The 24,629-nt window shown below is 55.8% G+C and overlaps 1 protein-coding gene across 1 annotated transcript; it reads right to left on the reverse strand.

Annotated features, from left to right (window-relative positions):
* Positions 1 to 19,142: 19,142 nt before the first annotated feature.
* SOST (sclerostin) lies at positions 19,143 to 24,250 on the reverse strand. The gene is made up of 2 exons (XM_028521821.2): positions 23,957 to 24,250; positions 19,143 to 21,178 (listed from the first exon to the last, which is right to left on the reverse strand). Exons 1-2 carry the CDS (start codon positions 24,174 to 24,176, stop codon positions 20,757 to 20,759), a joined length of 642 nt encoding a protein of 213 aa, XP_028377622.1. The 5' UTR covers positions 24,177 to 24,250; the 3' UTR covers positions 19,143 to 20,756.
* Positions 24,251 to 24,629: the final 379 nt, after the last annotated feature.

Here is a 24,629-nt window from a genome sequence, read left to right on the forward strand (position 1 = left end):
CTCGGGGGCTTGGCAGGTTCCGGGGCTCAGAAGTCTCCCTGGCACCAGCTGAGCGACCCCAGCGTGCGGGCTGTGCTCACACCAGGCTCTCCCTTTCGTGGCCTGGAGCTCTGGTAGTTGGACTGCCTAGCGAAGCCAATGAGAGAGACATGCTGGACCTTGGTCAGGTCGGGGGCTACGGCTTCCTCCCTTCTTTCTGGAGATGGCCATAGGGCCTTGCTGCCGGTACCCGCGCCCCACATGTGAGCACCGACCAGTGACTTCCATCTGGTTCTCAGAAGGGCCGAGGGGCCCCCAGAAGGATAAAAACCATCAGCTGGTTGGTCAATGTCTACTTCCCTCCCACCCACTTCCTGCCCTAAGTCCTGTTCTGGGGACAAGACCGTCCCTGGCTCTCAATGGGGGGGGGGGGGTCCCCGGGAAGGCCCCAGGCTCGCTGAACATCATCCCAGGAGGACCCCTGCTCCTGGGCCGGCAGCGAGGGCCGTCCTCGCCGTGCAGGGTGGAGCAGGCAGCGCGCTGGGACTCTCCCTCCTTGTTCTGGCTGCAGGTCGTAAACTCCTGTCCTGGAGCTCCACCCCAGCGCCCTCAAAGCTCAGTGTGCAGAAGGATCTGCTGTATTTTTAAAAGCAGGGGATTCTGGGGCAGGCGGGCACTTGCAGGCACACTGGTTGCAAAGCTGCTAGAAATCTGTTGAGTTGCTGGTTGTGTTTGAACTGTTAATAATAATAATAATAATAATAATAATAATAATAAGCCTTGGCTGGCGTAGCTCAGTGGATTGAGCGTGGGCTGAGAACCAAAGTGTCGCAGGTTCGATTCCCAGTCAGGGTACATGCCTGGGTTGCAGGCCATAACCCCCAGCAACCGCACGTTGATGTCTGTCTGTCTGTCTCTGTCTCTCTCTCTCCCTCCCTTCCCTCTCTAAAAATAATAAAATAAAATAATAAAATAATAAAATATAATAAAAAATAAAATAAAAGTAGGTGTTCCTTAAGAAGGCTGGCTGAGCTAGAAGACTGGTCCCCAGGGAGAGCAGCCTGTGAGCACAGTAGGAACACGGCAGCCGCTGCTGACGTAGCACCACTATGTGCCGGGCGCTGTCCTAAGCACGCAGGACCCACAGCCCCGTGAGGAAGGTGCTCTTCGTGGCCTTGTTGTTCCGACCAGGAAACAGGCACAGAGAGGTTGAGAGGTGTAGACGAGGGCCCGGAGCTACTCGGGGGGCTGGACCCCAGCAGCCTGGCCATAGAATCCCTGCTTCCCCCGCCCCCCATCATGTGGCAGAACAAGCTCAGGGGTTGCTGCCTCTACTTCAGGAACGGCCTTCTGGACCCTGCGGGAGGGTGAGCGGGGGAGGGCCGTGGAGCCTGGGTGGGTGAAGAGGCGGACCCCGAAACTGGAGCAGAGCTGGGAGCATTTGGAGACCGTGAGGTGTGGTTGGCAGAACGACGCCCCTTCAAAGGTCCACGTTCTGATTCCCGGAACCTGGAATACGTCATGGCAAAGGGGACTCTGCAGCTGTGATGAAAGTTCTTGAGAGGTCCAGAGTATCCTGGATTATCGGGGTGGGTTCAGTGTCATCACAAGGGCCCTTAAGGGTAGGAGAGGGAGGCAGGGGCTGAGGGTCCAAGGGATGCGATGGGAGGAGGCCTCGGCTGGCCACTGCCGACTCTGACGATGGAAGGGGCCGCCAGCGAGGAAGGCAGGCCGCTCTGGAAGCCAAGGCGTGGAAATGTCCTCTCCACCAGACAGGGCTACCGCCCGCCGGCCCCTTAATTTCAGCCAAGTGAGACTCAGCTTGGACTTCTGACCTTCGGGACTAGGAAGGAATAGATTCATGTTGTTTTAAGCCCCTACGTTTATGATAGTTCATGACAGCAGCCACCGGAAACAAATAAAAGGAAGAGAAGAAACTGTCAAGAAAGACTGTGCACTTGGCTTTGCACAGTGGCTGGAAACAGAGGAGAAAACAGGGAGAAGAGGTCCCAGAGTGGGGAGGGCCGGGGAGAAACAGTCTCCTCCTAGGATGCGAAAGGGGTGGGACTTCCAGACGGCTCCCGGGAGTTTGTCTCGTGATGCTTTTCAACACACAACAGAAATAAACCAATTTCTGGGCTGTCTTTATGTAAGATGTTTGTTAGGGAAGGATTTTCTTTTCCCCCAAATACTTGCTTCTCTTAGCCTGCCAAATATCCGAGAAAAAACCTGGCGTTCGAATAGCATTAAAAAGCTGATGTCATTCACCTGGTGCATGGTCTAAAATGTGCACAGCGTATCTAGGACGTCTTCATAGTAACAATTAATAGCAACCCGTTGCTAATATGTAATTGCTAACAGGAAACTGAGTGCTTACTCTTTGCCAGGCGCTGTACCAGCCACCTGGCATGTATTGCTTCATTGAAGTTTGCAATGACCTTTGTTAAAGTAGATGCTACTTTGGTTTCCATTTTATAAATGAGAGGCATTATATTGGGGTGCAGCCAACACTGTCGGAGGCAATACTGGTTGCCATCAGTCTTTACTCCTTTTTTTTCAAAGATTTTATTTATTTATTTTTAGAGGGGGGGAAATAAGGGAGAAAGAGAGGGAGAGAAACATCGATGTGAGAGAAATATCAATTGGTTGCCTCTCAAACTGCTCCAATTGGGGATGGAACCTGTAACCCAGGTGCGTGCCCCAACTGGGAATCGAACCGGTGACTGTTAGCTTGGAAAGACAACGTCCCTGGAGGGGGTGCACACAGGAGAGGAGGGGGGGGGAGGGCAAACTCTCTGACATCACCTCTTTTTTTTAAGATTATTTATGTATTCATTTTTAGAGAGGGAAGGGAGGGGGAGAGAGAGAGAGAAACATCCATGTGTGGTTGCTGGGGATGTGGCCTGCAACCCAGGCATGTACCCTGACTGGGAATCGAACCTGCGACACTTTGGTTCGCAGCCCGCGCTCAATCCACTGAGCTACACCAGCCAGAGCCCTGATGTCACTTCTGATAAGGGCACTAATCCTGTGGGATCAGGGTCCCACCCTTATGACCTCATTTAACCTTAATCACTTCCTTAGAGACCCCAAGTTCAAATACCATCACCTTGGGGGTTAGAGCTTCAACATAAGACTTTGAGGGGGGGGGGGCGTTGGGGGATGTTGGAGGACAGAACTCTGTCTGTAGAAGACGCTGAGGCAGGAAACTCTGAGCCCGTGCAGAGAACAGCGGGGAGGCCTGTCTGACCTGAGCCGAGGGCGCGTGGAGCAGGGTCACGGAGGGCACAGGGGTGCAGGTTGGTTGGGACGTCTTGGGTCCTTGTCCTGGGCCCCTGGGAGGCAGCACTAACCCCACGGGATTTCCCTGGTGGTAGGAGTAGCTCTAGCGTTCACGGGGGGTCCCTGGGACACCCAGAGTTCGTGCTCAGGAAATGGCTCACGGTGGACCCCTGAGTGGCTTCAGGTTAGGGGCTGTCTGTCAAAGACTCACCGTGGGATTAGAGGGTCCGGCTTTGAGTGGGGGGGAGGGGGGTGTCAGCCCGGCCTCTGGGGAGGGAAGAGGGCTGGAGATGTGGAGTTCGGTCACCAACTCAATCAGGATGCCTTTCTAATAAAACCCAATAAAAACTCTGGGAGTTATTAAAAAAAAAAAAAGCATGGCCGAGCTTCCTGGGTGGTGACCACATCCGTGTGCGGGGAGGGTACCTATCCTGATTCCCTGGGGGGTTGGGGCGGGGGGAGGGCAAGGAATCTCTGCGTCCTGACCCTGTCAGACCACACCCTACAAATCTCTTCATCGGTCTTGTCCTGATTTGTATCCTTTGTAATAAAAGTATAATTGTAAGCATAGCACTTTCCTGGGTTCTGTGAGTCATTCTAGCAAATTATTAAACCTGAGGGGGTCATGGAAACCCCCAAAGTTAAAGCCAGTTGGTCAGAAGTTCAGGTAACCTGAGGACTGCCCCCCCCCCCGCACCCCCCGCCACCCCCGCCACAAAATTGTGGCCGGTGTTAAGGCCAGGGCAGTCTTGTTGGGGACAGTGCCCTTCATTCACCTGTAGTGTCCGCACTAACTCCAGGCAGTGTAGCCCCGGGTTTACGAATGCCTGATTCAAGAGCTGGACTTTATTGGGTTGGTGGCTGGGAGTCATAGAAAGTTTATGAGGAGGCGAATGATAGGGTTAGTAACTGGGATTCTGGGGAAAATGATCCGGCAGACACCGAGGCCGGCCTGAATTCTCCAAGGCCCAGGCCCCCTTGGGCTTGCTGTCTCAACTTTGACATGTAATGCTGGTCACCAGAGATATTCCCTTTCAAAAAATAAAGAGCTACCTGCATGGCAGGTGTGGCTCCGTGGGGGGTTGTCCTGCAGACCGGAAGATCACCAGTTTGATTCCCCGTCACACCCGATGTTTCTCTCCCTTCCTTCTTCCCTTACCCGCTCTCCAAAATAAAAAATAACAAGCCCTGGCTGGCGTAGCTCAGTGGATTGAGCTCGGGCTTCAAACCAAAGCATTGCAGATTCGATTCCCAGTCAGGGCAATGCCTGGGTTGCAGGCCATGGCCCCCAGCAACCACATATTGATGTTTCTCTCTCTTTCTCCCTCCCTTCCCTCTCTAAAAAAATAAATAAATAAAATCTTTAAAAAATAAAATAAAAAATAACAAAAAGATTTAAAAATAAATAAAATAAAGAGCAGCTCTAAAGCAGCCTGCATGGATTTGAGTACACAAAACACAGAGTTCATTCTTATATTATTACTTATTAATTATTGTCTTGTTTTCCATGTGAACAACTGTAAACCTACTTTTGCCCCACCCTGTGTATTGGTGGGGTGGGAGCCAGGGCAGGCCAGCCAAGCAGAAGCAGAAAATGCTCACTCCTGGGAATGGAAGGTCAGGTGGTTCCTGCTGGCCCACCCTCTGCAGACATGGAAGTACAGGAAAAGAATCGTGTGTGTGCACCCAGTGCACCCGAAGAGAAGCATGTGTTTTCTCTGTTTTTTTGTTGTTGTTTAAAGGCTTTTTATTTATTTATTTATTTTTAGAGAGGGAAGGGAGAGAGAGAGAGAGAGAGAGAGAGAAACATCAATGTGCGGTTGCTGGGGGTCATGGCCTGCAGCCCAGGCATGTGTCCTCACTGGGAATCGAACCTGTGACACGTTGGTTCACAGCCTGCGCTCAATCCACTGAGCTATGCCAGCCAGGGCTAGAAGAATATGTTTTCTCTTTAAAGCACAAGGGATGTGGCAGCATCCCCTCGGGTGTCTGGGGAAACTGGATTCCCTTTTCTCAGCCTTCCTCGCTCTCCAGCTTACTTCTTTCCAGCAACAGCTAAACCCTGGCACATTCTATTCTGACATTTCTTGCACAGCCCTGTAAGCTAGGCACTCAGCTGCGTGCTGCCTCTGATTCCGCCCTCACTGAAACCCTGCCCGGGTGATGACTTAATCTCTGGGCCTGGGTGAGTAGAGCCACAAAGTTCAGATGGATTTTGCAAGACAAAAACCTAAATGTATTTTGTGGCCGCCGATACACATTCTGACTTCACCACATCCGCGGTCATTCAGACCACAAACACAAAAGGTGCTATAAATTTTTTTCCATGCGGTATTTGACTGTTTCTGGCACCATTCATTTCTTGATAAGTCGGCCAGTCAAAACAACCAGGCCAGGTCTGTCACTGGTCCCACCAGCCCGTGCTGGTATCCTTGCGTTACTAACGTGTTAGGTCTTAATTGTTTGCAGCTGTTTCTTCTCGTGAACTCTATTTTCTCATGGACTTGGATGAGGAAAATAATTTGAGAGAGATACTAGTGAAAAAGTTTAATTGCACTAAAAAAAACAACCCAGCAGCCTTTTTTCTTAGGATGGTGGTTGACAGGGGCTTAGAAAAATGGGGAGTTATTTTTTAATGGGTATCGAGTTTCAGTTTTACAAGCTAGAAGGGAGTCTGGAGGTGGATGGCAAACTGGGGTCGCACAACGATGTGATTGTACTTAACGCCATGGAGCTCTACATTCAAAAAGAGTAAGATGGCAAATTTTATGTTATATGTATTTTACGACAATTAAAAAAATACAAATGAGTCCTGGCTAGTGTGGCTTAGTGGACTGAGTGCTGGCCTACGAACCAAAGAGTCGCTGGTTCGGTTCCCAATCAGGGCACATACCTGGGTTGTGGGCCAGGCCCCCAGTAGGGGGCGCTCAAGAGGCAACCACACATTGATGTTTCTCTCTCTCTCTTTCTCCTTCCCTTTGCCTCTCTAAAAATAAATAAATAAAACCTAAAAAAATACTTAATCAATTGACCATACATGTATGGGCTTGTAGAATCTTTAAAAAAATAATTTTAAGTACCCTTTGAGATGCACAAAGAATATGCCATTCTGAGTTCAAAATAAGTCACAAAAACACATCTGTAAGTTCCAGACTATGATGGAACTTTCTAGAACTTAAAATTATTTTTAAAAAGCTTCTACAAACCCAGAAGCATTGGATTCATCAAATTTACTCCAAATGTTCATCTGTAAAACCATTCTTAGCTCACAGGCTATAAAAAAATTTTTTTAATTGAAACAAAGACAGAGGGCCTAGCATATGGTCACCTCCAAAGTTCTAGCAGCTTCGCTAGTAGTGAGCTGTTGCTTTTGCCTCCACACTAGTTTTTCTTTCCTTCTTTCTTTTTTTTTTAATCCTCACCCGAAGATTTTTTTTTATTGCTCTTTAGACAGAAAGGAAGGGAGAGAGAGAAACGTCGATGTGAGAGAGAAGCACTCTTTGGCCTCTGCAGGACCAATGATCTCCTGTGCGCCCGGACTGGGGCGGGGCCAGGGAAGGAACGCGGGCGCCCAACCCGGAATCGAAACCTCGACCTTTCGGTTAGGGTCCTCAGAAGATGCTCCAACTAGCTCAGCCACACCGGCCAGGGCTACACCCGTGTTTGTTTGTTTTTTCATTGATCACCTCTCTCCTGTTTCATTGCAGCCCTGGTGCAGCTCTCAGCCCCTCCCACCCCGGCCATCAGCAGGAGAGAGCAGCGGTGGCAGAGCCTCCCAGCTGTGGGGCTTGGAGTTAATTCCCGCCTTAAGGATCACGCCACCATGTCTACCTCGGTCTTGTGGGATTTTTGAGAGTCATGCTCCATCTGCCCTGCTCTGAGGCCGGCAGACAGTCTTTGCCATATCCACTGATCGATTCAGTTTGGCAACATCTAGTCATGACCCTCCCGTCCTGGGCAGATGTGTCTGAAGTGGCCCCAGGGATTACGGATCTGGCTGCTCTCCCTCCAGCAGCAGCACGGCCGCCCCACGGGCTCTCTTGCTATGACACATTCGTCTCTGCGCCAGAAATGGGACCCTCTCCCAGTCTGCTTGGGCCGTGGGGTCGTACAGTGGTGCTTATCTTCTGGGAAACAATCAGGCAATAGGAGTAAGAAAGGGCCCCTTCTAGGAAAAAAAAAAAATCCTAAATACAGAAAACTCTATTTGGGCAAAGATGCCCGGTGTCCAAATTTGGGTACAGGCTCAGTCCACCGGCAGCGAGCACTACTCGGGATGCAGGAGGTTCCCACGGTCTCAGCCACGTCGCCTCCAGAGCAGCCCTGTGGTGCCCGATGGCCTCCCTCCCCTCCTTCCCTCCCCAGCCCTCTTCTCTTAGAAAGCCAGCCTCATCCCCTTGGGCCAGGAGCCAGCAGATCTGGGCTGTTCCCTGTGACCTGTGTGCCCGAGTGAACACGACCACCTGTCTGCATTCCCCCCACCCTCAGAGTGGAGGACCGCTGACATGATCAGCCTCGCTGGGTAGGGTGGATTCCCACCGTGTCACTCTTAATGATTCATGACGTTCAAAGACTCCATCTCCAGTAGGGGATGAGGACAGAGAGAGGAGAGGGCCTCACAGGGCTGGCTGGGTTCATGGGCCCGGAACCTGGCCCCAGGATAGGATGTGGAGCTCCAACAGCTGTTGAGGAAACCATCTCAATGATCCATCATCTCAATGGCGCAGGCAGCTGTTAAGAATAATGGTCATTGCCCCCAGCTGGTGTAGCTCAGTGGATTGAGTGCGGGCCTGCAAAGCAAGGGGTGGCCGGCTCCATTCCCAGTCAGGGCACGTGCCTGGGGTTTGGGACCAGGTCTCCAGTAGGGGGTGCTCGAGAGGCAACCACACTTTGATGTTTTTCTCCCTCTCTTGCTCCCTCCCTTCCCCTCTAAAAATAAATGAATAAAATCTTAAAAAAGAAGAATGGTCATGAAGACTGCAGCAATATGGAAAATGCTTATGCTATCCTGCAGAACAGGTTAACTGTATGGACCTACAATACAAACACACGTGCACGCACAGGAAACGGACTGGAAGGAGTTACACCTCACGCAAGCCACACTTGTGTTGACTGGGAGGGGTGGGATCGTAGGTGGGTTTATTTACTCTGTATTTTTAAATAAAATAATGACCCAGGTCAGGAGATAATTTAGTCAGCACTTCGTCTGGCAGCCTCCAGGGAGAAGCCCAGAGCGTGCCAAATTCCCACCACCAGGCCGCGGAGGTCTGAGAGGGCCAAGAGTCTCTTCCCCCTCCCGGGGCCCTGAGCCACGGACCTGAAGCCACATTCATTGGGGCACCTGGTGGGGACAATAGGAGCAGATGTCGAAGCCGGCGAAGCCCAGCCACGTGGGGGTCAGCACGCTGGGACTCCGGTCCTGCTTCCAGCGCCTTTGAGGTCACCCTCAGCAGCCTGGAGGCTGGCGGCCCCCACCCCACACTTGTCCACCTCCACAGCCAGCTGGGCCCAAGGTGCCTCCAGGACACCAGCTTCCCCGCTCATGTGTAGAGGAAGGAATCAGCTCCCTGTCCCAGCTCCCCAGACACGGGCTGCTGTGGCGTGTGCTCTGAGCCCCTCCCGTGGGCCTGACCCGGCTGTTAGCCACGCAGCCCTTCCCAGCCCGTGCCCTTCTCGGCCCTTCTCAGCACTGCTCAGCGTTCCCAGGGGCTTTCCTTGCGGCTGAGGCTTTGCCGGGCCTCTGTGTCCAGGTCGGGACCCCGGCAGGGCCCCGCACCAAAACTCCACGTTGGTCTCCACTGCCTTCTCCAGGAAACATGCGAACTCTCAAGTCCCTTGGTCCGAGCTCAGGGCTTGCAGGAAAAGCAGAAGATGACCTATAATAGGGATTAGGCATATTTTGACAGTAAGTAGTGTTAACAAACGGTGGGAAAGTCACTCATTTCTCTATTGGAAGAGGCAGAACTTCCCCCTAGAAAAGCATCAGACTTCGTCGGTGAAAAACACATTCCGCCCAGGCAGTCAAGCCGGTGTGATGGAGACTCACTCAAGATATTGGCTGAAAAATGCAGGAGCCTGGGCCCAGCTCCAGAGCCACCAAATCATCATCTGAGGGAGCCCAAGACAGGGAGTTTAATTTTTTTAAAGATTTTATTTATTTATTTTTAGAGAGGGAAGGGAAGGAGAGAGAGAAACATCAATGTATGGTTGCTGGGGGTTGTGGCCTGCAACCTAGGCATGTGCCCTGACTGGGAATCGAACCCTCGATGCCTGGTTCGCAGCCTGTACTCAATCCACTGAGCTACGCCAGCCAGGGCAGGGAGTCTTTTTAACAAGCTCCTGGGTCCTTCTGAAGCACAGTAAACCAGTGGATGAGTAGCTTCCACGCCAGGGCAGCCTGTCCCCCCGCCCCAACCCGGGAGTCCTCCCCCACCCCCAGCATGTGAGCTCCGTGTTGCTAAGATGTTCCGTGACCTGTGGGTGAGGAAGCAGAGGGCAGCCGGAGCCGCAGCTCGGGTGTGTGCCAAGTTCCCTGGGAGCCCGGAGGAGCTCGGACTCTCAGGGAGGAAAGATTTCTCAGGGAACAGGTCTCCGGGGCAGAATCCTGAGGTCGAAGTAAAGTTGACCAGCTAAATAAGGGAGCAAGGACATTCCGACGGAGGGCACGGCACGGGCCAGGCACATGGGGAGTATAAATAGACCGGGGAGGAGAGGAGGCTGAAGCAATGAATGGGGACAGGAGCCCCTGCTGGTTGGTGTTATTTCAACTTGGTAAACCTGGGAATGACGCTTCCCAGAATCCCCCTCTCCGAATGGGTTTGGGGTGGAGCTGGCCCAAAGAGAAATCTGCAGGAGACTTGGAAGATGCGGCGACACCACGCCTCTCCACGGGGCTGTAGCTATCAGACGCCGGGACGGGCAGAGGCAGGGGTGTCTGGCCCGCTGGCCTTGCTGAGGAATGGCTCTCCATGGCCCGCCGTGGGCGGCCAGATGCACTTGGTATCTGGAAGGTCTCTGCGAGTCTGACTTGTCGCCCGTGGCAAGGCTGGTTAGTGACACTTCCTCTGATCATCCACTCCCCTTGCAGAACGCCATGTCCCCAGCCCCTCCTGCACTGGGAGCGTGTACATGCTTGTAGTGAGCCCCCATTCCCACAGACCCTGCTTCCCGGCTGACCCTGACCAACCTCGTCCTTATCACGAGTCGCTCTTGAAGAGCAGGGAGCACCTTGCCTGTGGGCATCTTCCCCAGCACGTACACACACGCGTGCACACGCACACACACAGTGGCTCACTTGGGGTAGACCTCGTAACAGCCCGGAGGGCTGGAGAAGGAGCAGTCCTCGCCCACCCACATGTTAGGAGAGCTGTGCCCTCCCTCAGGCCGCCTGCCAACAGGAGGAGAAGGTGGGTCCAGCCCTCCAGTAGTGGGGCTCCTTCAGGCCTCTAGACGTCTGAGAACTCTTCTATGGCTCCTCCTTCTGGAACTCAGTCGGAGGGTTCCGTCCTCCTGGCTGGGACCCCGAGGCGCAGGGCATTTGATCGATATCCTTCCAGTCCGGCTGCTCCTGGATGTTCCAGGATTTTCAAATCGGGGTCTTCTCTCCACCCCTGAGCCTGGCAGCCAGTCGCTGTCCTCACGGAGCCCCCAGGCTTCCAACAGAGGAAACAGAGAGGGCAAACTGGCCATTAAAGGGCACTCTGCCGGGGGCGATATGAGGGACACTACAGTTTTCCGAGAGCATGCAGGGAAGGGTCCTTGAACAGGCCAGAGGGAGACCCAGAGGGGGCTTCCGGGAGGAAGTGATTTGAGCCGAAGCAAGAGCAGCTGGTGCTACAGGACAGGCTTTTAGGAAGGGCCCGGCTGCATTGAGGCTGCAGGAGGGAGAGGACATGGGACTTGGGGCAAACGGGGAGCTGCCCAGAGAGACACCCAGGAGGTTGCCAGGCAGTGGGAAGAGAAGCAGCTAGAAAGGTGGGAAGTCAGATCAGATCTCGCCTGGGGTCTGGCTGAGGCACACGGGCAGGGATGGGGGGCGGGGGTGGCCAGCTTGGTCCCTGATGAGTCGTGCTTAGGAGTGGGCAGCAGGAGCGGACGTGAGGTGACACCAAACTGACAGACCCTGACAAGGGTTGGGAAAGAGAGCAGCGGGGTCCCGTGTTAGGTGGGGTGGTCACGGGAAGCCCCCGAAGAGGTGACATTTGAGCTGACGCTGGAAGGCGGAGAACCCAGGAAGGGCGTCCCCGGCAGAGGGAACAGCATGGCTATGAGTGACGAGCCTATGCTTTCGAGGAACCACAGGAGAGGCAGCGTGGGTGAACCGGGATGGGTGTGGGGAGCGCGGATGGGACACCAGGCTGGAGAGGGGGTGGGGGCTGGCTGTGCAGAAACTGAGATATTTTAGCCAAGTCCAGGCCAAATGATCCCCCCCCCCCGGGGCCCTTGCTACCCCGGGTTTCTGTGACATTTTAAGGTGCCAGCCTGGGCACGTCTGTCCGTGAAAGGCTCGGTGACGGTCTGCGTCCATCCCCAGCTCCCCTTTAAGAAGAGCAGCACCCCGGCGGCCAGGGGACAGGTGACACCCAGAATCTCGTGGAACAGGTGACCCAGAAGATGGCCCTCGATGCCCTGCGAACTGTCTAGCAACATTTTTAGAAAATGTCCCCTTTTAGGTCCAGCTTCTCTTAGCCAAATTATCCAGCGAAAAATAAGTCCCCACAAATAGCGATCATTGGCAAACGAGGAGAGTCATTATCTTAAATTGACGCTGGTTTCTAAGAAAAAAGAAAAAGAAAAAAAAAAAAAAGCAAAACAAACCCAGGCCGCTGAGCCAAAACCTCACCCCCAGCACATACGTGAGGCCGGCGCCCCACCACCCTCCCTGCCCGCGCGGGGCGGAGAGGGCCTCTGGGCGAGGGGAAGGAAGCAGGCAGGGAGGAAGGAAGGCGAGAGATTAGAGAAGCTGACAGATGTAAATAGCCTCAGAGGAGCCACGCTGTCCCAGCGCTCCTCCCCAGGGAGCGCTTTGTACGGGGGAATCTGGTTGCCTGAATGAAAAATGATATCATTTATTTCTTTTGTCGGAGCTGAGCTGTTTTCTTCAGACATAGAAATAACCTCACACCGCAACACCAAATTGGTGGCCAAGTGATAGAGGTGGCCGTCATTGGGGCGCTCGATAATGTTCTGGGTAAACAACCATGGACTGGGTTTCTTGGCAAGGGGCCCTTCTCCCCTCAACACCGTTGTTGCAAAGCGGCAGGGGGACTCGCAGGAAAGAAATGCTTTTGAAAATGGCCGGGAGCTCTTGCCTGCTGCTGAGCTAGAAAGAAGCCGGACCTCTCATTCCTGCGGCTCAGGCCGGCTCCCCGCCGGCCGCGCGCCCATTCATTCGGCAGGGAGTTATTGCCCACGGACTCCGGCCAAGCCCGTGCCAAGGCACCGGGGCTGCCGCTGTGCAGAGGCCAGGGCCTCGCCCTCCGCAGACGCACAGTCTGGAGGGGAGGGAGTCACGCCGGCAGTCGCCGTGCTGCAATGCCGTCTGCACGTGGCGTGGCGGTCTGCTCCCGCGGAAGGGGCAATGTCTGAGGTGAGACTTGAAGGTGCCGAAGACATCCCAGACCAAAGAAGAAGGGCGGGAGGCGGGTGTATGAGGCAGATGAAATAATGTGCAAAAGCACAGAGGCTTGAAACTGCCTGGACGTTTTGGAAATTTTTAAAAAATACAATGGTATGGCCCTGGCTGGCGTAGCTCAGTGGATTGAGCGTGGGCTGTGAACCAAAGCATCGCAGGTTCGATTCCCAGTCAGGGCACGTGCCTGGGTTGCAGGCCACGGCCCCCAGCAACTGCACACTGATGTTTCTCTTTCTCTCTCTCTCTTTTTCCCTCCCTTCCCTCTCTAAAAATAAATAAATAAAATAAAATAAATACAATGTTATAGAGAATAAAGCGCTAAAGAGGCCACTGGTCGAATGTATAACCTGGCAGAAACCAGATTATATCCTTGTAAAGGAAAGAGTGTATTATGCTTTAGGTAATAGGGAGCCATGGAGGAATTTTGAGCAGGGAAACGATGTGACTATATTTTTGTACTAGAATATTCACTCCTTTCCACCTTAAAGAGACTTGGCCACATGTCATATCAAGAGACGAATGTAGGCAACGTCCTCACAGCATTGCTTGTGGTAGTGGAACCGTCAGAAACAAAACATCCGCCAGTAGGAAAACAGATACATGAATAAGGGGACAGTGATAAAATATCATCGAATTCAATAGTTAAAAATAACCCAACGTGGCTGGATCTTAAAGACACAACTTTGAGGAAGAACAGGTGCATTTCAGAATATGTGTAGCAGGATGAAGTGCATGTACATTTAAAACCACATGTGTGTGTGTGTACCAGTCCCAAATAATACATGTGTAGAAACATGGGTTGTTGCTTCTGGAGAGGAAGGGAAAGGCATGGGGGCGGGGAGAAATACAGAAAGAATTTTATCTATAACTGTTCTATTATTTTTATATTTAAAAAGAAATAATGGAGCAAAAGCACTGAGACATTCAATTTCCTGCATTTAAAAAAATGTTGAGTTTTTTTAAAAAACAGAGAAAGGTGTATTGGGTAATGCTGCAGCAGTTGGAAGGGAGGAGGCTGTGGGAAGGAGCCCCGAGCTGGCCCCTTGGCACCCCCCACCCCCACCCCCACAGCTCCTCCCAGATGGAACAGATTGGGGGGCAGGTGGTAGGTGGCCCCCGGAGGGCAATGCATACAGACAGCACCCCACCTGGGGGGGCTGCTTTTGGCCTCTGTGCAGAGCTGAGGTGCAGTCCTGGCCTCTCATTTGGTGTCCCTGGACGGCAGAACGTTTTGCCCAGAACCGGCTGCCTTTCTGATCTGACTTGATGTCTGGGCCGCAGCCTTGTTCACAGTCCCCGGATGCCAGTGCGACGCCCAGATGCCCGCTAACCAAGGAGCAGAAACAGGTGGCGTTCGGCACTCTGGGGATTGTCTGGGGATTGTTTGAGGATTGGCAGCGGATGCCGTGACTAGAGCAAACTCGCAGAAGGGAACATTCTTCCATGCTCCAGAGAAGTAAAAACAGATCTTTCCAGAAGGAATTCTAGACTCCCTCTTACCCTTCAGACCTCACTCCCCTGACCCACAGGATAAACACGTGCACCTCGGCGCAGATCTGTGCGTCAGGGCTGGAGCACTGCTGGAAGGAACGCCAGCACATCCCGGATCGAGCTACTCCCTGCTCCTCCCCCAGCCTGGATTCTGCGGGCACCCAGCACAGGAAAAGGGCAGGCTTTTCTGCAGTTATCTACGGATTTCGTAACGCGTGTCCTAGGAAGAATGCACCTGTCCAATGCCCACAGCCTTACCTGAGCAAACCTGTCATGCACTTTAAGAACAAAGGTGCTCGTGGCTACAAAATTAGTAACATGCAAATTATTCCTCTCTGGGGGCCCTGTGTTCTTTAACATGCAGAGCCAGGAGAACAAAAAGACACTCTCTTACACACGCACTTCCCCACTATAATTATAATTACTATGCTGACTTCCAGGTCTGGGGTTAGCGGCCTTGGCACGAAGACGCCTGAAAGACACCCAAGGCAATTAGTGGTGTTCCTTCCCCCCACCCCCCAACTTGCATCTCTTCCAGGCCTGTGCACTTGCTGGTCCCCGTCCTGGCACATGCCTCCCCCAGGCCCTCAGCTTAAATGCCGCCTCCTCAGAGAGGCCTGGCCTGGCTCTCTGTCTGCTCGCCAGCTGTGTTTTGTGTCCCAGAGCTTTGCATTCCTGGGTGTCACGCTCTGTATTTCTTTGTCATCCGTCTGGCCTCCATCTCCCTGCGGGCACAGACCGAGAGCTTTGAGAGGCTCCCTAACCACAACCACACTCTTGGGGCCTCGGACGGTGCCTGGCCCACAGCGGGCACTCAGCCAATATTAGTGGACTGGTGAATGCTTACCCTTCGCTTCCTCCCCCATGCATCTGCTCTCTTTCTCTCCTGCCCATCTTTCCTGCCTCCACCTGAAGCCTGGGGAGGGTCATCCCTCAGGTAGCTACCGGGAAGATGAGGGTTGTTGCCTGGACTCCTTTCTTTCCATCCCCCTTTCCTGCTCTCCCTCCTGGGTCCCTGCCTCCTACCTACCTGCAGCTGCCCACGGCCAGCTCTGATGCGTAGGACCCAAGCTCTGGAACCCTGGATGGCTGTAGGGAAATTGGGGATTAGGGGACGTGGGTCAGGCTGTAAAAAAGGCAGGACTCAGTCTCCAAAGAGGAGAACAGAACATCATTCAAGGCCCCTTCCAGCACCCACGACCCAGCTCCTTCTTTCCCACGGGAGCCCAGGCCACCATTATGGGGACTCAGCCCCTCCTGCTTTTCGCTCTGTGCTTCCTCTCTCCTGCCAGGAGCGACAGTATCCAACTCTGCCCTCCCCACCTCCTCTCCTTCCTGACTTCTGCTGCTTCCTTGGGCAATAGACTCGGCTGGGGAGTGCTCGCTGCACGCCAGGTCCCAGGCCGGCATTGCCCCACCCCCGAGCCCTTCCCTTCACTGCCTCTTCTCCCTGCCCCTCTGCATCCTGGCTGCTCCCCAGGACCTCACCCCTGCCTTGCTCCTCTGAGGCCATCCACCCTTTCGGGCCTCCAACACGCTGGTGGCGAATGATCGTATCTGCTCCACAGGGGCATCTCATGCGCTCATTTTCCACTTGACTCCCCAGCAAGATTATAAACTGCCAGAGGGTAGGGGCTGTCTCTTATCCTCACAGATGCGGTAGCAACTGATCCAGGCAAACAGCTTCTTTTCACAGGTGTCAGCTCCTCCCTTCCCTCCTCCCACCGTCACCCAGACATCCCCATCCATTCCATCCACTCCTCCCACGAGCGAAGAGACCCCAAATAGGTTAAGCAACAACTAACTATACAACCATGGTGCATGGGAGGCACCTGCTGTGTGCCGGGTACCTGGGGTGTCCTTTGGGCAGCAACAGACCAGAGTCCCTGCTTTGCTGGGTCTTATCATCTACGAGGAAGGAAAGATCAGTCAGATACTTACACGAACAAATCTATGATTGCATAACTCTCGAGAAAAGTTCTCTGAAGGAAGGGAGCTTTGCTTATAGGAGTGGAGGCACAGGGGTTTGGACGGCCCCGCTGATCAGGAAGAGCGACATCCGTCCGAGAGCAGAAGGACAGACTTGATTGGGCCCGCAGGAAGCGACCCAGACAGAAGGACTGGCACTGGAAATGGGCAGTCATCCCTGAGAGAGTTGCATCTGTTACTAGTGAAGGACCGTATATAATTTATTGCCCAAACCGGGACATTTCTAAGAGTAAAAGCAGGGCCTGTTAATAATTATGCTGGGCCAATAGGCGTCAATGCCTAGACGAACCTGATGCACAGTCACACTCATTTCAGAGCGACAATCCCCCTGCCTCCTGCCCTCCCCTCCCCCCTGCCACGACAGGAAGGCCAGCTGTTGGCCAGCGCTGCCAGAGACCTGAGCCTGCGCCCTCCCCGAGACAAGGGAGAAGACAGAGGCTGCACCCCAGGATCGAGGCAGGTGGGGCAGGAAGGACCGTGCGGGCCCCAGAGCTGGGACCAAAGACGGGAGCCAGGGCAGGCCTGTGTGGTGGGGAGGCCTATGGGAGGCAGACAGGTGTGGGATTGGCACCAGCTTCCTGTTGCTGTGACAGCGAACTCGGCTGACACACAGGTGGCTTTGCAAGCTCTCGGCCCTCCGCAGCTGCCCAAGTCCTGCCTGTTTCGAGGAAACAGGTTCCTGTGGCTCCCTCCGGTTTCTCTTGCTCTGCCCCCTTGTGCAAAGGTGGCCTGAGTTGTGCTCGGAATGTAGGTAGAGCCCCAGGGACAAGGGTGTATGTGAGTGTGTGTGTGTGTGTGTGTGTGTGTGTGTAAGAGAGAGACCTATTTCCCTCCGTCCCTCTGTCTGACTCTTGGAGGATTAACACAGCCCCACGTCGGGCCGCACCCCCAGAGCCCGCGCTGCTGGCAGCAGAGCCCCGCCCCTCTCGGCGGAGCCCATTGCCCTTTCCGTTTCTGAGCGGCGCCAGGCTCACAGACCCCATGGAGGTAGAATATAACTTTCCAAAAATAACCCCTAGTCCGACCTACAATTTAGCCTTTGGGTTTTTTTTCCCCTCGTGGTAATGGGATTGTAGCCTGGCCTGGTCCCTCCTGGATCTCCGGTCCCCGAAAGCAGACTCTAGGGGTGTCTGGTGTGGGGCTTCGCTTGGGGTTCCCGGTGCCCTGTACTGCCTGATGCTGGGCGAGGGCTACGCATGCGCTGAGCAGAGGCAGGCTGAGTCTGGCCCACGTGACCAGCCGTACCTCCTCGCCACCCCCCGCCCCCCACCCGCCACCCGGGCCTGTGCGAGAGCCATGCTCAACCTGTGCACCTCCAAGCTGCATCACCTCTGTGAGGCTTCCCCTGCCCTTTATCCCTTGTCCCCACCACAGAGCCAATCACTCCTGTCTTTGGTTTCAGAACACTTTGTACGGAACAAGGTGACCCAGTCGTGTGCCCACGTGCCCACCAGGCTCTGGGCAGCTCACGTGAGTGAGTGTCCTGGGGGCAGGGAACTGAGCTCACAGCCAGCTGTGGGCAAAGCATTTAACCCCTTGGTGCCTCCGTTTCCTGGGATTCAAACTCAAACCTGGCTCCAGAGCTCGTGTTTCACCCACAGAAGCGCCTTACCTCTGGGAGCTGGAAAACGTCTCCATCGCCCACAGGGGTGCTGGGCTCCAGAGAGCGCCTCACACCGCGAGCCTCGCACCCCACACACAGCTTCCCTGCAGGGTCTCACCCAGGCCTCCTGCGGCCTGGAGGCGGAAACACACTGACGCACAGCACAGGCTTGTTGGTGGTGCTAACGGATTTAGGAGGCTTCCTCCGGAGTTGAAGTCACCAGGGACGACCTCAGCTTACTTTAGGGGGGTGAGGAAGGCTCTTGGGGTGGGGTCACCCCAAGATGGGCTGCAGTTGATTTAAAACTTTACAATTGATTCTGCCTGCTTATGGCAACTGAAGGGTATTTCTTGAGTCTAGCTAGCATCCGGCACTGTGAGAGAAGAGCACGACATTGTCCCCGCTCACGCTTTCACTAGAGCGGCATACAGCTCGAGTTTGGGGAAAAGCTTGGCTGAGCCCCCGTGAGCTGGTCCTGAATGGACTTGGCCTTGTGCCTATCCCAGTACCAAGCAGGGCGTGGCCAGACGACACAGGTGGTCCTTGAATGAAGGTCGAATGAAAGACAAACTCAGGAGTGAAAGGACGGGTGTGGACAAAAGGGGCCGGACGTCTGAGGAGAGAGGGGTCAGTGGGGACTGGAACGTCTCTGGAAGGTTCAGGGAAGAGATGACAAGGAACAGGGACCCCGAAGGAAGAGCAGGAGCTGTTGGGGGTGGCGGGTGGCAAACCAAGGAGGCAGCGGCCGGCAGAAACACCTGTGGCCACTAGGAGCCGTTAAGGAAGGTTGATGGAGCGGGGGATGGGAACCAGGCAGGTGGAATTCCGCCTTATATGTCAAACTTAGTAGCCTGAACTTGATCCCGGGCAAGGAGGAGCTGCTAAGGGACCTCGAGCAGGGCTGTGACTCACGATAAGAACAGTGTTTTGGGGACAGCGTGAAGGGCAGGCTGCTTGAGGGAGACACGGCTGAGCTTATTCCGATGGCCAGAGTGAAAGAAGGAGGTCTCGGTTTGCAAAGGGAGGGACGAACATGACTTTGCAAAGGAAGGATGCAATTGCCCCAAGGGCCACCGTAGTGCAGACCAAGGCGTCACAGTGACCGTGGTAACTTTGACAGACGTGACTGTGTGTGGTTAACAAATGGAGACCACAGCCTCTCCGTAACGACTCACTGTCTTTATTAACAATGCCTCTGGATTCTGAAAGAACAGACTGGTACTTCATAAAGCAATATTACTGTTGTCATTCTCTACAAGAAAAACTTTGGCATAAATAACTTAAGTGAGAAAATAAATATGTAACTTAACTCTTTTTTAAAAAACCACAACTTTCCATCTTTCCCGTGGGACGAATTCCACATGAAAGATTGCAAAAATCGACCAGCCCAGCAGGCTTTCACATGATGCGCGCGCTTCTTTTTTTGTTGTTGTTGTTTTCCTCTTTTAAATCTTTTTTAACAATTAGAAACTACACAGAAAGGGAGAGGTGACCGGAAATGATTTTCAAAAAGGTTTTTGGATGGCAGCTCTCAGGCTTTGCGGCTTCTCAGCGTATGTACAGCACGTTATAATTGCTCCCCAGTGATATTATTTGAATGTAAGGTACGCCATCACGTGTAACAGCATCAAAAAGCAATTTTCGACACAGAAGTGTGCCTGGGAGGCGTGGGCAGGAGGAGGGGACCCTGGAGGAATCTGCTGGCTTTGGAGTGGGGGGGTGGCTGCTCCCTGGTGCCTGCAACCCCAGTGTCCTGGGACCTTGAGACTTTCTGCGAAAGGTGGCTTTCACAGACGGCCATAGGGGGAGGAGGGTGCTGCTTTTGGGGAATGGCGGGGGGCATGGTTTCTGTCCCTCCCACCACCCTTGGGACCTTCTCCTTATCCACCCCAGCTGATGGTGTGTCTGCATCCTCTGAGAGGGAGGGGCGGAGGTAGCCGAACACCTGAGGAGCCCAGGCTGGGAAACACCTCCGCCCCTCTCAGGCGTGTGTCAGCCACAGATGGACTCTTCTTTGCCCCTGCGTGGTTTTCATTCCCCTTTGGCTGTCAGATCAGAGGTGCTCGAGTCCGAACCCTGGACACGACCCTGGCAGTGATTCAATCCCACGGCTCTCTCCCCGCCCTTCCAACAGGCACCCAAGCCCCAGCATCACAGGACAGGAGATTCCTTCCGATTCTAACTCCGCCCCCACCCGCATTTTACAAATAGAAAGTCAAGGTCCAGAAAGAGAAGCGTGTGTATAGTCCAAGGTCACTCAACGAGTTAGTGGAAGAGCTGGGACTAGGAACCCTATCTACAGACCCAAGTCCTGTGCTCTGGGCACACAGCATGGCACTGTGACTCTGTGATTTATGATGGACAGAGAGGGGGACGGGGATGTCACCCAACTTTCATAACCAGTCCCCAAGACTTCTCACTCCCCACAGCTCCCTCAGACCCCCGAGGCGGTAAAATGCTTCTTTTTCTCGCTGCTCTGAAGTGGGACCTGCGAAAGGAGGCGCCCCCGTGGGCGGGGCTGCGTGGCTCAGTGTCTGTGACTCTGCTCCCTCCCCCGCCCTGCGGGAACCCTCGGCGGCGGGTGGGGACTGTGGGGCTTTGCCGGCGCCCGGGATCCGCAGGACCTGGCTACCTCCTGCGAAGCCAGGCAGGTCGGAGCCCCCTGCCCTAGGTTGCAGGCATTTAAAATGAAATACAAACAAACCGCGCGCAGAGGGCAGGAACCTGGGGCGCCCGGTTGAGGGGCGCCCGCTGGGGAGGCGCGGTGGGCAGGTGGCCCTAGTAGGCGTTCTCCAGCTCGGCCTGGTTGGCTTTGGCGCCCCGGGCACGGGGCCGCGGCTTTCGGCCCTTCTGCGGCCTCGCGGCTTCGGCCCCGAAGTCCTTGAGCTCCGACTGGTTGTGGTAGCGGGTGAGGCGCTTGCACTTGCACGAGGCCACCAGGCGCACCTTGCGCGCGCGCGGCGCCGCGCCGCCGGGACACAGCAGCTGCACCCGCTGCGCGCGGTAACGGTCAGGGATGCAGCGGAAGTCGGGCCCGTTCGGGCGCCACCACTTGCCCCGGCCGATAGCGTTGGGCAGCAGGTGCGCGGGGCCGCACTGGCCGGAGCACACCAGCTCGGTGATCGGCTTGGCGCTGCGGCAGGGCCCGTCGGTCACGTAGCGGGTGAAGTGCAGCTCGCGGCAGCTGTATTCCGACGCGTCTGCGGAGAGAGGCGCGCGTGAGGGCGGCAGCACGGCCCAACCACCCCTCCCGGCCCTGGCCCGGCCCGCTCCCTCCACGCCACCCCGCCCTCCCCAAACCTGCCTCTCTCCAGAGGCTTTGCCTTTATGCCCATGGGCATCTATTGTGGGAAGGGGCCAGCTGGTGGAAAGACATCCCCCTAAAATTTTGGAGCCAACGTGTGTGTGTGTTTTGTTTGTGTTGCTGCGGTTCAGATACCAGCTGCACCGCTGTGTGACCCTGGGCGAGCTACTTAACTTCTCTGTGCGTCCCATCTGCAGGAGGGATTGTCCCCTGGGTGCAGGGAACACCACGGAGCACACAGTGCCATCTGGACGCCTCGGCTGTGGCTCTGGGCTATTCGTATCCCCCTCCAAGGGGGACCCCTGGGCCGAACTTAAGTCACACCTGTGCCACAGGGTCGCTGGCCATGGCAAGGCCGATGCTACTAGCCACACAGGTTTCATGGCTCTGGCTGAGCCCAAATTCCTTTCCCAGCCACTTGGGAGGGGCGGTGAAAGGAGGAGGGGGTTAATTGAAGGCAATAAATCAGGGCAGCTGCTTGGGAGGAGAGAGCTGGAAGGGGAGGTAGAGAGGAGGAGAAGTCGTTAGGCTTGAAAGGGAGCAAAGGCGGCGTGCCCAGCCCCCTCGTTATCACTGAGGGCAACTGAGGCCCGGAGAGGGAAAAGTACGTGCCCGAGGAGAAGAGCTGGACCCCCCCCCACCCCGCCTCCGCTCCCCCAGGGTCCCAGCACCGCTTGGCTCCCCCATGGGTGGAAACTGTGTGCCCAAGCTGGGCTGGGAGCCTGGGGGTGGGGGACGAAGGGCTGTTTTTCACTATAACGCTTCCCTACCAGAGGGGGACTGGGACAGGCTGAAGACCCACAGGGTCAGCGACCACAAACACTCAGTAAGGGTGCGCCGTGTGCCAGGCACCCTGCTGGCCACAGCTCTGCTTCGTGCCGTTTGCATGACGTCCAATGGTGACACAGGCTTGCTTCCTGGGGTGGGGGGAGATTGGGCTCTGGGGCCTGACTCGGTCCCCTGAAGTCACCTGAGTGGTGTCTTCTAGGGTGGGGTTCAATGGGTGGGAGCTTTTTAAACAGCTGGTCCTCATGCGAGCACCTGTCCACACCCAAGGGTCTCACGGGGGCCATTCCTATATGACATGAAGGGATGAAAAACAGTCCCGAGACCAAAGCCAGAGAGAGGGCGGAGGCAGCCAGGTGGCCACCCCGGCACTGGAGGGCTAACCCAGCAGGGAGGTGGGGTTTGCCTCCCCCCCTCCCTCCCCCGTGGCTGGCCTTCTGGTTTCTGGGCTGGTTTGGCATCCTCGCTCCTGCTCCTGGGCCGCAGGGGTGGTGTGTGGGGGCGGCTTATTTGCCCAGGGAAGGAGGCTTTGGGGCTTTCCAAGAATAGTGCCCCCAGGTCAGGCACTTCCTCTGCACAGGGTGACTCTGTTTTGAGCAAGTGGCTTCCTCGGGGCTTGCGGCCTCCCGTGGGAGCCCAGGGAAGCAGACACCTCATACCTGAGTCCCATCCTTTGAGTTTAGTTGACTTTTCCCGGGAGGTAGTGGGAGCAGGGCACGTCCCCCGCCCCCAGCCTCCTCTGGAGTTGCCCTTTGCAGAGACCCACGTTCCCAGCTGCTCGTGAGGCAGGGGAGGATGGGATGCAGGAGCCTGGGCAGTGGGCTCCTCTCCCACCTGGACAATGGCCAGAGGGCAAGGAGGCCCACACTCTGAAGCGTCGTCCCAGCCCCTGCCCCCAGCCATTCCTGCCAGCTGTAGAGCCAGCTGTGCACACTGCCCCCCCCCCCCCGCCCCCCCGGCTTCTCTGTGCAGACCTGACCGGGGCCCAGGTGTGCCCTCCGCGGGGCCACTGACCCTTCACTGGGGCCGGGCTCCCTCCCCAGCAACGAGGCTCGGCTCGGTCTGAGGTGGGGACCCAGGACGGACGCCGGACTCGGTAGACGCCCCCTGCACAGAGGACGGTGCCTCCCCTCCAGGGCCTGGGCCCAGCTGCCGCCCACGGCAGTGGCTGACGCTGCACCCACACTCCCATTCGAGGGCCAGCTCACCGGGCAGGCCACGGGTGCGGGGAGCCGATGGGGTGCTTCTCTGCCGTCCCTTTTCCTCCTGCCTTTGGAGGGTTTGCTCTGGCTGTCGGTCCCCAAGACCCCACTCACAACCCCCCAGCAGGGCTGTCCTGGAATTGGATCCAACTGGGCTCTAACCTCAGTTCTTCTATTCACTACCAGATAGATGCCTAAACTTCTGGAACCTCCATTTCTTCAGCTTCCAACCTGGAGTTCACCTCACGGGGCCCCCACATGGTGGGTCCCGGGGCCACAGGACACGCACAGCCCACGTGGAGCACCTGGCGCCAGGCAGGGGCTGCCGACGGGAGGCTGCCCTGCCTGGGTGCTGCTGGCGGCTGGAACCGGCTCCTGGACTCTCAGGAGGGGATTCCTCAAAACCTCCCCCTTTCCCCGCCCCTGAGCCTGTGCCAGTGCTGCGCCCCACCCGCTCCATCCTGCCCCCCTCGCTGGCTCTCTGCCAGCACCCTGCCAACCTCCAGTCCCTTCTCCCAGATGCCAGGGCCACACCGGCACGCCGTCCTTCTCCTGCCTCCAGGCAGGGCGGTCCCTCCACCTTCTGCCGGCAGTGCCTGAGGGTCTACCCCCATCTCCAACATGTCTCAAAGGGAACCCCCCACCAGAGGACCCTCACCCTAAAAGTACTCCCTTCCACCCCATACCTTTGGTCTCAAAGGGGTGGTGGGGAGGCCTCCCACCGTTCTCCGCCCGGTTCATGGTCTTGTTGTTCTCCGGCTCTGGCGGGGGCTCGGGGAACTCGCTCAGCTCTGGGATGATCTCCGTGGCATCGTTCTTAAAGGCCTGCCACCCCTGGGGCTCCACCGGGTGGAAGGCCACGTGCAGCAGCAGGCAGGCGAGACACGGGGCGAGAGAGAGCTGCATGGTGCCAGCTGGAGGAGGGCACCTGGCCTTCCGGTAGCACGGGCTCCAGTCCCCAGCCCGGACTCGTTTGCCTTTTTAAAGCCCCCTCTGCCTCGTGCCAGCCAATGACAGGCTGGGGCAGGGCTGGTCCCATGCTTCCCTCAGCCCAGGGGGAGGGAACAGGGTGTGCTCAGAGTAAGCCCTCTCCAAAGACGTCGTGGCCTTTCCTCCAGCACAGCAAACTCCCACATTGCTGCTGGTGCTCCCAGGTGACCCGGAGAGGGAGGGGGGCGTGGCGTGTGAGGCAAGCCTGCTGTCCAGCACTTCCCCTGTGCGGGCGGCTGTGGTTTCCAGATATCAACAGGAGCCCTGGATCTTAATCTCTACCTCCCTGGGCCCCTGGGCTTCCACAGGGCAAACTTGGGGCCAGCTGAACAAAGGAAGCTGCAGCTCTGAGTACTCCTGCACAGGGCG

The sequence above is a fragment of the Phyllostomus discolor genome, chromosome 8 (assembly GCF_004126475.2).
Source record: "Phyllostomus discolor isolate MPI-MPIP mPhyDis1 chromosome 8, mPhyDis1.pri.v3, whole genome shotgun sequence".
NCBI classification, from domain to species: Eukaryota; Metazoa; Chordata; class Mammalia; order Chiroptera; family Phyllostomidae; genus Phyllostomus; species Phyllostomus discolor.